The sequence below is a fragment of the Hyalella azteca genome, unplaced genomic scaffold (assembly GCF_000764305.2).
Source record: "Hyalella azteca isolate HAZT.00-mixed unplaced genomic scaffold, Hazt_2.0.2 contig17078, whole genome shotgun sequence".
In the NCBI taxonomy this organism is placed as follows: Eukaryota; Metazoa; Arthropoda; class Malacostraca; order Amphipoda; family Hyalellidae; genus Hyalella; species Hyalella azteca.
Window position 1 is genome coordinate 42,721 of NW_025946878.1, and position 13,700 is coordinate 56,420.

The following is a 13,700-nucleotide window of genomic DNA, read 5'->3' on the forward strand; positions in this document are numbered from 1 at the left end:
TGATAAGAGCCAGGGGCCGCCTAGCCAGCTTGGCCATACCCAGCTTTAAAAGAATTCCAACACCTAAAATCTTGCCTATTCCTCTGCATCTCAGTTTGGAACCTCACATTCAGCTTTCCACCAAAGCAGCTGCAGCCATGATGCTCCCTCAGCCATTAACAGGGGTACATTCAACAAATACTGCCACAAAAATTTTCCATCCTATGTACACATTTACACTGATAGACCAAAGCATAGCAATGGTTCTATAGCTGCAGCCATTTACATACCAAGTCTTCAGAGTGCCACTACATGGAAGCTGAACCCTTCCCATACAGTCATCGGTACAAAACTCTTTGCAATACTCAAGGCCTTGAAGTTCTGCTGCTTGAACCCGAAGCTCAGCTCAGAGAATATTCTGCTGTTATCAGACTTCTGGTCAGCATTGCAAGCCATGCACAACATCACCAGCCCCTCATACAGGGAGTATGTTTTCAAAATTCAAGAGTTAATTCACAAAAGACAAGCCTCCACAGTACTACCATTGGTGCAAGGGCACTGTGGTGTAAAGGGTAATGAAGTGGCAGTTATAATGGCCAGGGTTGGCATTAATTAAATCAAACTTATTAAGTCATGTGATTAAATCATTTGGTTTTTCTATAAAAAATCATGATTTTCTTATTTTTTTCATTTTTTATACATTTAAATATATTGAGTGGCAGTCTTTAATTTATTTTGAGGTATTGTTATTAATGGTTTAGTATAAATGTACTATGACAAATTGGAATATAAACTTGTTGCCTTTAATGTGTATTAGGTTCCAATGAATTGTATGTTGAATTGAATTGACTGTTGGTGTAGTAGGCACTCAAGCCTGTTCACCCACCTTGTTTGCCCTCAGCATAGCTGCCCCCCATTAGGTTACATGCGCAGATGATGCACCCCAGGAGACTGCAAAACTGAAAGGCAAATGGTAGCACTCGGGATCGAAAAGGCCCGGTTGGTCCACTTTGGTGTTTTTGGTACAGAGGCATCAAGTGTTGCAATACATTGTACATAGCTAGCAGCTTAGCTAATTCTTCTAAGGCTATAAGTATTCTTCAGCTATTTGACTATTTGTTATTTATTGATCACAATATGCAATTTAAATGTGTTAGCTAGCTTATACATGGTGAGGCAGAACCAATTGAGCAGTTGGCAAAATAAAAGAGTAATAGAGGTACATAAAGAAGAAAGTTTTTATTTTCCTCTAGGTCAGCATAACATACCATTTAAAATACTTATGTTTTGAAAACAATATCAGGAAGATGGTGTCTGTTAGCTGCATCACACTGTTGGAGTCGTTCTTGGAAGTTTCCTACAGCACGTTCACACATATGGCGAGGTATGGCCTTAACCTCTGCTACAATAATCCGTTCTCTTAGCTGTGGTAGGGTGTGAGGGTGACTTCTGAACACCCTTTCCCTTAGATGTCCCCAAAGAAAGAAATTGCAAATGCTCAAATCAGGTGACCTTACAGGCCACTGTAAATCACCCCTCAGAGTCTGGGAACATGCGTTTCAAAACATTGAGTAACATTTGGGCTGTGTGAGCTGTAGCCCCATCCTGCTGGAACCACACGTCTCCCAATGCTTCATTTTCAACAATGTTTTCCATCCTGGGTTGCATGAAATTTTGCAACATTTCAGCATAGCAATCAGAATTCACTGTTATGGTTACTCCCTCCTCTGAGAACAACTCCAACAGTGTTTTGCAGCTAATGGCCCCATCTTCCAGATATTGTTTTCAAAACATAAGTATTCTAAATGGTACCTATGTTATGCTAACCTCAAGGAAAATAAACTTTCTTCTTTATGTACCTCCATTACTCTTTTATTTTGCCTCAAAACTGCTCAATCAGTTCTACCCCATCCTGTATATTGAGAGGTTGAGATTGTATTGACCTATTAGGCAATTAGAAAGATTTTCCACCCTAATACAAGTATTCTAATTAAAATATTTAATTTCAATCTTTAAATATGTGAATTTAAAACTAGAAACAAAACAATTACAATTATAAGACTATATATGAAATAATTAAATGCAGTGAATGGATATAAAATATTTGAATTATGCACATGTTTATTTCAAAGTGTTAGCTTTTCTCATAACTTAAGTCTCATTTCAAGTTATTTGAGGTTTGTTTGGTTATTGCTAGTTTATGTTTAGTATTGTTTTATTGGTCTGAATTAAATGGGAACAGTGCAGTCAGTCACTCAGTCACTGCCATAAAATGGGGTAACTTAGACCGGCGGGGTAACTTAGACCACTTTTCGTTTTTTTTAACAAAAACCCCCAAAACTCAAGAACTTTTTGACATAGCAAAATTTTGTCAATGGGTATTAAAGGCCTAATACTGAGGCTACATAACACAATAGAAAGATTTAAAAAGTTTGCATATCTATTAGGTTAAGAAATTAAAAATGTGACCCACAAAAAAAAGCTATTATTTAAAGCCTGTCAGAGTACCCCCTCCAATTTTTTTATTTTTTGGTTAAATAACTCCAGGTTTTGATGCAGTGTAGTAGAACTTTTCTAGTTACATATGCAAATGACAAATTTTAGGAAAGTGTCATAGTTTGCAAATGGGGGCACCACCCCCAAGTGGGGAACTTAGACCACCTAATGTCAGCCCTGACTGGGTAACATAGCCGGCTTGGAAGTTGATATAAAATTACCATATATAACATATTTTATGTTTGACAGCCTATTTATGTTTTTTCTTTATGTTTCAGACTCTACAGAGTCTTATATATGGTAATTTTAACTTAATTTCCAAGCCAGTCAATATTTACCCCGTCAGGGCTGCCATTAGGTAGTCGCATTTTCCCCACTATGGGGCGACGCCTCCCATTTGCAAACTAAGACACTTTCCTCAAGCTTGTCTTTTGCATATGTAACTAGAAAAGTTCTACTACAATGCTCCAAAACCTGGAGTTATTTGGAGTTATTTTACCAAAAAATATAATTGATTTTACCACCCGGTCTACGATACCCCAAGAGCTGGGGTAACAAAGACAATCACTTTTTTGAAATTACATAAAGACTATGAGAGGCAGGAGCCAGCAATTTATGGTGAGTGAAGCTAGAGTATAGACCTGTATTTTGCATGTTTCAATTCAAGTTTAATTTAGCTAGTAAAAAAATGGCATCATTTATAAAAAAAAGTGGTCTAAGTTACCCCATTTTACAGTACTAGTCAGTGTGTATAGAGGGTAGAGTCTGGTAGATTTATAGGACATAAAAGTAGTACATCTATTGATCTACTGTGCACTGAGCTATCAGCTACCTGTCTGTTATGTGACTCATCAATGTTTAGAAGATCTGCATTCCTGAAATGTTTTTTGTGTATTGAAGCCAGTTAAATGGTCAATATTTAGCTCAATACCTTGCTCCATACAAACTTTACAAAGCTAATTAATAGACTTCAATAATTGTTTACCCAAAAATCCCACAGTGGTAAACACCACCTTGGCCTGTTGGCCATTATTGAAGGCAATAAGTGCCCTTTTTAGCCATCCATTATGATCTATATACTGTTTTTGTTAGTAGGCTAATTGCAACATAAAAAATAACCTTTCCAAAAGACAAAAAAGCTGAAAAAAATCAAATAATTAAAAAAATCATGAAAAAATAAAAAAATCATTGATTTTTTATTTTTTTGATTTTTTTAAGTAAAAAAAATCACCAACCCTGGTATGAGGAACCATCATGAATGGCAATGATGAGCAAGAATTTTTGCATTAACTTTTATTACAAATTTTTGACCTAACATTTATTGTTATTCACCTTTCATTACTCTGACTGAGTCAGACATATACAGCCAAATTTTTCCACAGGTTAATCAATAATTTAAATATCTTCATCAATATTCCATTATCATTCATCAATTTTATACAATTAGTGACGCACTGACACTAATTAACTCATGGTCTTGCCAGCCCACAAAATCCCCAATGAAGAGCAAAAATTCCATTCCCCACTTCCTAACTCCCCTTCCCAAGTGCTTTCAAGGGTGGTGGTTTCAAAGGGCCAAGATGTTTCAATTACAGTGTTCAGTTGTTATTTGTCAGTGACAACACTGAAGGGAACAATTACTGTGAAAAGATGGCATTCATACTTCTATCAGGTGAAAGGCCAGATGAAAGTAAAAGGAAGAAGCAAGTGCATTTTGATTACTTGGATCCCTGAAGACATTTTGAAATTGTTGATGTTGAAGCACTGTTCTGGAAAGAGCAAATGGAAGTGCATCATAAAAACTATTTTACTTGCAAAACATGTTACTTTCTATTGTCAGCAGCATGTGAATATTGCACAGCTATCATACTAGTCAAGTGTTAGCTTCACTACAAACTAAATGTAATGATAGAAAGATTATAAATTAGAAATCATCATTTGTCTCCACATGATTCCAGCATGACTTGTATCAATTGCACCATTCATTGCATAAATCCTTCCTGAATAAAATGGATCACTGCAAAATAAATGAGGGGTGATAATGATGGTGTTTTGAATTGTAAACACAATTAATATTTTGTTACACTTCATCCCCTTCTACTTCAATAAATAATTTATTGCTTATAAATACATCTGATGAGCTTCAACTAAATGCATCAAATACAATTTTTTCGACTATGGTCCTCTGAAAAGCAACTTTCTGTCAAATTTACATGAGATTTACATGTCAAAGCAACTTTCTTGTTCAAATTTACATGAGAACCCAAACAAGCTGATACAAGTTCATATCTCATCATTAATATGGAGTAAAAATATTAATGTTAAATGCTTTTGAACAGTTAATTAAATAAATTTCTGACCTTTCAAGCAAAATGTGTGCGTGCATGTGTGTTTTTGTGTGTTTTCATGTGGTAACTGTGAAGCTGCCAACCACAACCTCCCTGCAGGGGGGAGGGTTTGTGTTGGGATTTCAAGCTTGAAATTGACAGAAAGCCTGGAGTGACTTTATGGGGCCATATTTTTCTTACTAGTTACTACTGTCACTTATATTGCTGTGAAAAGTGCATGACTAATCCCTACATTGCATTTCCAAATGAGCATAGCTCAGGTTCATACTGCCATCAAGACAAAGCATTTCTATGATATATGAACACATATTGTTAATCAGGGTTATCAATAAGAAGATGTACAATGGAATGATGCTGAAAAAGCAAATTCATGTAAAAATCATGAAATTAACAAGCATTAAAAATTTTTTTGTAAATTATTTGGTCATTAAAAATTTTTATTTTGTATTCAAGTTTACACAATAATGGAAGCAAATTGAGTGCAACGTTTTTTTCAAGTAATACACAGAAATAAATCAGTGCGTTAGTTGCAGACATCTCAACTGTCTAAAACGCCCAATGTAGCTAAACTAATTGTTCTAAAACGTTTGTTTGCCGTTTTCTCAACAGTTCTCTCTATTTTTGCTCAGCCATTGACAGCCAATGCTGCTAGGTGGATGACGTCATGGCAGGACCAATAAGTATAGCGTTAAATTTACATGCAAGTTGGAATTTAATAGTTAACAAAAATTTATAATGGCTTAAATGTTCCTAAAAAATGCACAAATTTAAATTTTTATGCTTTTATGATATAACTCACGTAAAAACACATTGACAATTAAGCTTTATATTTTCACTTCCATCATTGGTGTCAGTTTTCCCGTGCAGTTGTTTATGGTCAAAATATCAACTTTATAATTGTGATTATATAACTAGTTGCAGATATCATGCAATATTGATTAAACACATGTACGACATTCACATGCTTTATAGTTTTCATTGTTGGTGTTTTATTGCCTCGAATACAGAGGCAGTTTTGAAGTCATATTGGTTATGAAACATACCGCAATTTGTGGTATGGTTGGTTATGAAACATACCGCCACAGTCTGTGTTACTGATGAGCCAGGTAAAAGATCATCGACAGTTAATTCAAGCTTATTCATTATTTCTAATAATGTATGTAAAAGGTGTGCCAAAAGATTAACCTGGAGCTTATTATATCATAGACTTGATTTTAGCAAAATAAGTTACATAACAATTCAACCTATCCCAAATAAAGTCAAGTATTTATTGGCGGTGCGAGGAATGTTTAAACACCAACACCTCATACAACATTGATCAGTTTAATATAATGTTTACAACATTAAACATTTATATTATTTTTTATTTTATTTTTTTAAACATTAAACATACAGCACCATTTAATGATAATAAAACATTTTGAAAACAGATCAATGCAACTTTATTGCAATTAACCTAACCAAACTAGTATGGGTTTTATACAGGAAATAAAAGTTACAGTTATTTTTAAGTTCTACCCTCCCTACATGGATGTCTACTTTAATCTACCAATCTCAAAAATTAGCTGCATATACATATAAAAAATCAGCCTTTTATTTGTATATATGTGGATTATTTTTGAGATTAGTAGATTAAAGTAGACATCCATGTAGGGAAGGTGAAACATAAAAATAACTGTAAAAATAACTGTAAGCAAACTGAAACCTGAAAAAATACCTGTAAGTGGTAACTGGTAACCAGTAACAACTAACATGTTGACACTAGTAACAGGCTGAGGTTGACAACATTACACCAAAATCTTTCGTACAGTTTTATTCTGTAATTTATATTATGTATCATGCTGGTTTTTAAATAATATTTAATACTATTAAGTATAATCTAAATGTTTTATCTATAAATGTAGCGGTAGCGCTGTGGCAGCAAAACATCGTATCACTACTTTAATATGTAGCGGGTGCTACCGCTACATTGCCTTAGATGTAGCGCCGCTACCGCTACTGAAAATATAGCAGCCGCTACATGTAGCGCACTACTGCCCACCTCTGCACAAATGTCTATTTCACCTGTTATTATGAACCTTCCACATCTTCTCCAATGTAAAATAAGTTGTAAAATAAGAGAAAAAACAGATTTTTGATTATTATTAAAAGAAATGTGAAATGATTGTATTAGCCCCCAAGTTTTGGAAATCTATCCAGTATTTCAGATTAGCTTGCCAAGCTGCAAGTGGATTATTGAAGCTGCAAATTCATGAAATTTTAAACAGTAAATGCCTTTTTCAGGTTGCGAAAAGCCATTTTGGGCTACAGACTTGGGTTGTGCACACATATTATGCAAAATTTTCAATTTTATTCTAGAAATAGCAATACATACATTTAGTGGCAATAGAGCATGTAATGACTTGTCCAAGGTGTAGCATAATGCAATAAAATGATTCTGGCGGGTTAGCAAGTCATGGTCATGGAACTAGACTTAGACTTGGCCTTAGTGTCCTGAAAAACTGACCTATTACTTCTCCCTTATCTAGTAGCCACTACCAGGATGGGCAATGACAACAACAGCCATGGCCTATTGTGCAATGCAAAAACTAATGAATCACTCAATTTTTCTGTCAAATGAGCTTTATGCCACTTTTTAAGAGAAATATTATTGTTTAGTTGTGCATTTATTTACCACACCATGTCATGTTCCCTCAATGCACACCATCTGTTTTGTGCCACCAGGAAGAATAAAAGAGGCCACCACCTTTAATTTCAGCTGAGCTGAAGAGCAAATTTGGAATTCCCAGCAAGACTTTTCTGTCAAATAATTGATTGTTACAATTCTAAAGAAATAAAAAACCACTATAAATCTCTGCAACTTGATGTATTCTCCATTGTTTCTGTACTACATTGCAATAACAGTTGTGTTGACTCAGTTATGAATGACACAGTTATTGTGTTCATTAATGTATACAAGCATTAATAAATATGATTTTAACACTATTGAATACATTGATGTGTAATGGTCAATTAAGCAAATACATCTATAATAACAAATAAGTATTGCTTAATGATTAGATGATTAGGTTCTAATAACTAATGTTATGATGAAGATGAAATAGAGTTCAGATATTTTAACACCTTTGATATAGAACCTCAATTTAGCAATGCTTATACTTCTATGTAGGTATTGTTTGGAAGAATTTGTTCTTTTAGCAGGTTTAACATTGTTAACAAATTAAAAATGTCCATCAGTACTTCTATTTTCTAGTCAACTGTGCAAACTAATAATAATTGTTTGATATATTTCTAGGTATATACAAAATATTGATAGCCATGTTTTTGGAACCAAAATATGGCTTTGATGTCTATGATGTTGAATTCTATGTCTATTTCAAGACATTTTCTATTATATATGCCACATTCAAACATTGCCAAGTGTTATGTATCAAATATTGCTGATGCATGCATAAAGCAATTAATTGTGTGCTTAGTAACTTGGGACAAATGAATTTTGTTGCATACGTTAAAATTAAAGCCCACTTTTCTGCCTCTATCGCACTTTACAATTTCCTGTATCCCTCCAGTGTTACTACTATTGCTGTCAACAATATAGTTTAAAAACTTCAACCTTAGTGATTTATAACTAGCATCACATTTGGTGATGGCATTCATCACCAAAGAATGCAGTGTTGTGCTGCACCAACTCTCCAATGCTGCAGTCATGAGTGGCAGATGCCCTGAGCCAAGCCTCACTCAGGTATCTCCTGGGGCCCATAAAGGTGAGCAAGATTCCATGTGCCTCACAAATCATTCATTATTATACAGTGGAAGAACTGAGGTTAAATCAATTTATTGATTAAATTTTCAATTCTTAGGAGTTTCAATACAAGATCTGATAACTATGTATGTGAATTTGTCACTTAAGTCTCACTTATCTGAGCGATATTAGTATTTATAGATAGCTCACATCTATAGCTTACATGACTCATTAACTTTGTGAGCATTATATTTACTGTGAGATAGCTTGCTTCATATTTCAGTGATACCTGTACACTAATGTTCATATTTTCCAGCCTTGGAAAAGGTTGACCGTATGCCAGTCCTCAAAGTTTCTGCTGCCTCTATCAAGGAGGAGCCTGAGTTTGAAAGTGAAGAAGTATACATCAAAGATGAACCATTTTTATATGGAAATGAAGTAAGTGGAGTTGATGTGCAACTAAATGTTTAGCAAAGCATTTCAAAAATTCCTGCATAAAATTCCATAAAAAATAAGCACAGTGCTACTTCTGTAATCAAATCTCCAAACTAGGCATCAGGAGACAGATCTTAACCAAATAGTAAATCTGAAATATTGTGCAGTTATAATTAGGCATGATGCACCCTCATCTTCATTCAATAATTGGGTGAAAATTATGAAAATTTAATTTGTAATTACTTGCATTAGGTGTGCTATTCTAAACCCAAACTCATCAATTTTTTCTCCATAGTTGTCTGTTGTCTAATAGATGATGAGACGTCAGTACAATTCAAATAAAGAATTTCCTTCGACATTTGTTAATGCCAATTTATATAAAATACTTTTTAAATGTGTGTACTTGTCTCTAAAGTTGCCTCTTATCTTTATATCTCCATTTTAATTTGAAAACTGGCAAGGGAAATATTTGCATTGTGAAGCATTGATATGAGAAGATGCTTCAAATCCAGTTATTTGTGATGTGCTATAGAGAAATTAAGAACTTGCAGGGAATTATATTAGAGTGTACCTATATTATTTCCTTGCTCATAAAATGCACATATTACTGCCAGCCACATCAACATTGTCCTCCCCTTCTCCCAGTTAGAGACAAGAGTCACATACTATATCTTTTGTTGTAAAATGCATTCATCACTGCCAGCCACATCAACATAGTCCTCCACTTCTCCTAGTAAGTCACAAGAGTCACATACTATATCTTTCCTTGTAAAATTCACACATCGCTGCCTGCTACATCAACATTGTCCTCCACTATTTCCCAGTCTTGTTCAACTGCACATCTCAGCCCTGCGCGTGCACACTCCTCTTATGTGCCGTGCAAGATGGAAGCTCAAGTTGAGGCGCATGACGCCCACCCAAACTCCTCACAGAACATTTCCACTCTGTTGTCAAATCAGGTAAGTATAGGTAATTTAAGCTTTTTCAAATTTACACTGAGCAATGATTTTTTTAGAGATGCTCTAATTTCTTTTTAAATCACCATTGCTCCATGTTATTGTTAATTTATTGCATGTAATAGACGCCTAACAAGTACTGGTAGAGAGACTGGGTACATGTGCCATTTTCTTGTACATCAATCCATTTTTCATTTTTAGAAAAAGATGGCCATACATTTGATTACTCCTAACATGGATCATGGATTTGAAATTCAGAGTGACGATATTGTTTGCTGGTTTGTTGTGGCAACCAGTTATTGTATGTAAGATGACATTTTAAACCATTTGTAGGTGTTTAGTTTGTGGAAGAAGATATAGAGGTCCATATTGGACAGGCGTCAATTATGGGAGAATAGATGGATTAGTAAGGTTGTTGTAGAGGTAGTCCTTGTCATGTCCATACAATGTTCCTAATAGGGCTTTTGGTATGTTATTGCGTTCTGAGGCTTGTGCTATGGTAGTTTTTTTATGGGCGGTGAAATGAAAGGGAGTATGGCATGAAAAGTTTTGCCAAGGATTTTTAGGTTGTGTTTAACTAGAAGAAGTTGGGTTCTTGATTTTGACTTGAGAGTGGTAACAGTATGGGGATGTGTGTGGTATTATGAGGGTGTTGCTTTAGGTTTCTTTATTTTAGTGGTTTAAAAGATTGGGCATCACCTTGCTTACAAAGTGTCATTGGCAAAACCATAGCCCTAATGAAAATCAGTTTCCAAATTTAAAATTAATGTACCTGAGATAACGTGAAAGTAATGCATCAAACTCGAAACACGATTTATCATTTTCATTGAAGTTTTATCTGTGTTTGAATTGGTCAAGCCAGAATCTACTGCTTAAGTTGAGACCAGGTAATTGTAACTCATTTATTTGCTTAGACCAATGATTAATACTGAGTAATTCTTGCATGAACCAAAACAATCTAGGTGAAAATTCACTAATTTGGAAAAGTTTTATCACAATTTTTATTTCTATCACAAAATATAATGCATTTTACTGAGGATCAATCTTGAAAGTCAACAGTTCAATGTAGCTTTTATTAATATTGAAGATTGTTTTACTTTGTATTTTCATTATTAGTTTGGCGAAGGTGCATCTGCACCAGCATCAAGGGACTCTGATGGCGATGCTGACGTCTCTGGGTTGTCCACCTCCCAGCAGCACATCAGGATTGTATGTCACCAGCATGGATTGGTGTCTGCAGGTGCAAGCAAACTACAGCAGCACACTAATCTGGAACATCCTGCATCAGGACCCCACCGCTGCTGTGAATACACCTCTACTTCAGGGAGTGGTCTACAGCAGCACAATAATTCTTTGCATTCGATGGAAACATCATTTAAGTTCCCAGCCTGTAAACAATCAGGTACCACAAGTGAAACAATGCAAAAGCATATCAAATCCAAATCTTCAATTCATCCTTTATCAATTAATTCATCGCTGAAAAGATTTTGCTGCTCTGAGTGTGATTATGCTTGCACCACAAATATGAACTTGAAAAGACATTTTCTCTACAAACATTCAACAGAAATACCTAATCAGTGCTCTGTGTGTGATTATGCATGCATTGCAAGAAGTGACTTGAAAAAACATTTTCTTCACAAGCATTCAACAGAAAAACCTTTTCAGTGCTCTGAGTGTGATTATGCTTGCACCAAAAAATGGGACTTGAAACGACATCTTCTTTACAAACATTCAACAGAAAAGCCTTTTCAGTGCTCCAAGTGTGATTACGCTTGCACCACAACTGGGACCTTGAAAAGTCATATCCTCTTCCAACATTCAACAGTGAAACTTTTTCAGTGCTCCGAGTGTAATTATGCTTGCACAACAACTGGGACATTGAAAAGTCATTTGCGTTATAAACATTCAACAGATAAACTTATTCAGTGCTCTAAGTGTGATTATGCTTGCATCACGAAAAGCAACTTAAAAAGACATTTACGTTGTAAACATTCAACAGAAAAACCTTTTCAGTGCTCCAAGTGTGATTATGCTTGCTCTGCAAAAGGCGACTTGAAAAGACACTGGCGTTATAAACATTCAACGGAAAAACCTTTTCAGTGCTCCGAGTGTAATTATGCTTGCACCACAACTGGGACCTTGAAAACTCATATCCTCTTCAAACATCCAACAGAAAAGAATGTTCACTGTCCCAAGTGTGATTATGCTTGCACCACAAAAGGGAACTTGAAAAGACATTTTCTTTGTAAACATTCAACGGAAAAACCTGTACAATGCTCTGAGTGTGATATGAGTGTGATCATGCTTGCACCACAAAAAGGTACTTGAAAAGACATTTTTTACGCAGGCATTCAGCTCAAAAAGACCCATCTGAGCTCTAAGTGTATCGGATATGCATGTTTGAACAGCATCTGCTCTCTAGAGGCCATCAGAAACTGCTTCAGTGACCCAGGTGTGAGGATGCATGTGAATCTAGGAAGTTTGACACAGGAAACAAGTGAAGAACGTGTGATCTTTTAAGACAACAGGACCAAGCTATTTAGGGTACCTAACCCAAGGCACCCATTGCCAACAAGGAAGAGGGGGAACTTATGTCCGAAAACAGTGGCGTCATTAGATCATTTTTGGGAGGCTTGGGCCTTCTAAATAATTTTATGTTCATTTATTAATATCAAGAATTTTTTGTGCTCACGATGTTCAAATTATTTCTCACCCCTTGTCCGATATTCGTATTGTAAAGCAACGTCACTTGGACCATTTTTAGCGCCTAATTTTTGAAGATTTTCTTTAACAAATAGTAGTCACATAGATATAAAACGTATCTTTTTATTGCATTTGGAGGTACTTCTCACGGTACTCAAGAACCATCAACACAATTTTCCTAAGGTAAGAACTTTTTAAGTCTAGGGTTTTCTTTTTTCAAATGTCAAAATGGTCCAAGTCACCCCGTTTTACGGTAGCTTATCATGGCATTTCATCTGAGGTAGGCATCTCTTATCGATGAGATACAGAACTAGTCTCATGGTCCGAGCTTCACCTCAATAATTTGCTGAGTTTCAGCCACGACACCTATAACTGCAATACTCCGCTTGTGTTTTGTATAATTATTGTTTATATCCTGTGTATGCCTGTATTCTATATGAATTGCCCTAATAAATTTTTGCTCTCGCCAGATACCGTTCCCCCCTGAAAAACCAGTCGATCTATGAGAGATTTTATAATGATGTTTTCTCACAATATAAAGCGCCTAGATATAAATGTAAATGAATAATCATTTAACCAGTCATTAGAAATTAAATATGATCATCAATCTTAGTGGGCTTAGCCCTCCCCTGTCCACCAAACCGTAGTGACGCCTCTGACCTACATGCTGTAACGCTGAGCCATCACGTCCACTGAACTCTCATCAACAATATTACAGTTATGTATTCTTGTTTAGAATGTAGATACATAACATATTCTGATTATTGTATGTATTAACAAATCAGAATACGGTCAACTTCCTCGCCAAGAGGTGCAAAAGTACCCAAAATCACAGGTCCAAAAATGGTTGAACTATATAAGGTTGACCTACGAGGATTTCCGACTTTCAGTTCAGCTTTTTTGTTACGTCTCTGACATCGAGAAACGTAAACAATCCCGTCATTCCCATGACGGATTGGTTAACTGGTTTGATCGCATTTCGGTGAATGGCTAATGCCCGCGACGTCACTGAGATCAGTGACGACACAGGCGAAAAACAAA

General features: G+C 35.5%; 1 protein-coding gene across 1 annotated transcript; it reads left to right on the forward strand.

Moving 5' to 3' along the window:
- The first annotated feature begins 8,397 nt into the window (after positions 1–8,397).
- LOC108666804 lies at positions 8,398–13,146 on the forward strand. Its single transcript, XM_047885141.1, has 6 exons — positions 8,398–8,587; positions 8,882–9,003; positions 9,825–9,959; positions 11,073–11,469; positions 12,304–12,408; positions 13,130–13,146. The coding sequence occupies exons 1-6, from the start codon at positions 8,470–8,472 to the stop codon at positions 13,144–13,146; spliced, it is 894 nt and encodes a 297-aa protein (XP_047741097.1). The 5' UTR covers positions 8,398–8,469.
- The last annotated feature ends 554 nt before the right edge of the window (positions 13,147–13,700 follow it).

Coding starts and splice junctions, on each gene's coding strand:
- LOC108666804 (XM_047885141.1), top strand. CDS start 8,470: ATGGCATTCATCACCAAAGAATGCAGTGTTGTGCTGCACCAACTCTCC. Junction 9,004..9,824: donor CATTTTTATATGGAAATGAA/GTAAGTGGAGTT, acceptor ACTATTTCCCAG/TCTTGTTCAACTGCACATCT. Junction 9,960..11,072: donor CCACTCTGTTGTCAAATCAG/GTAAGTATAGGT, acceptor TTTCATTATTAG/TTTGGCGAAGGTGCATCTGC.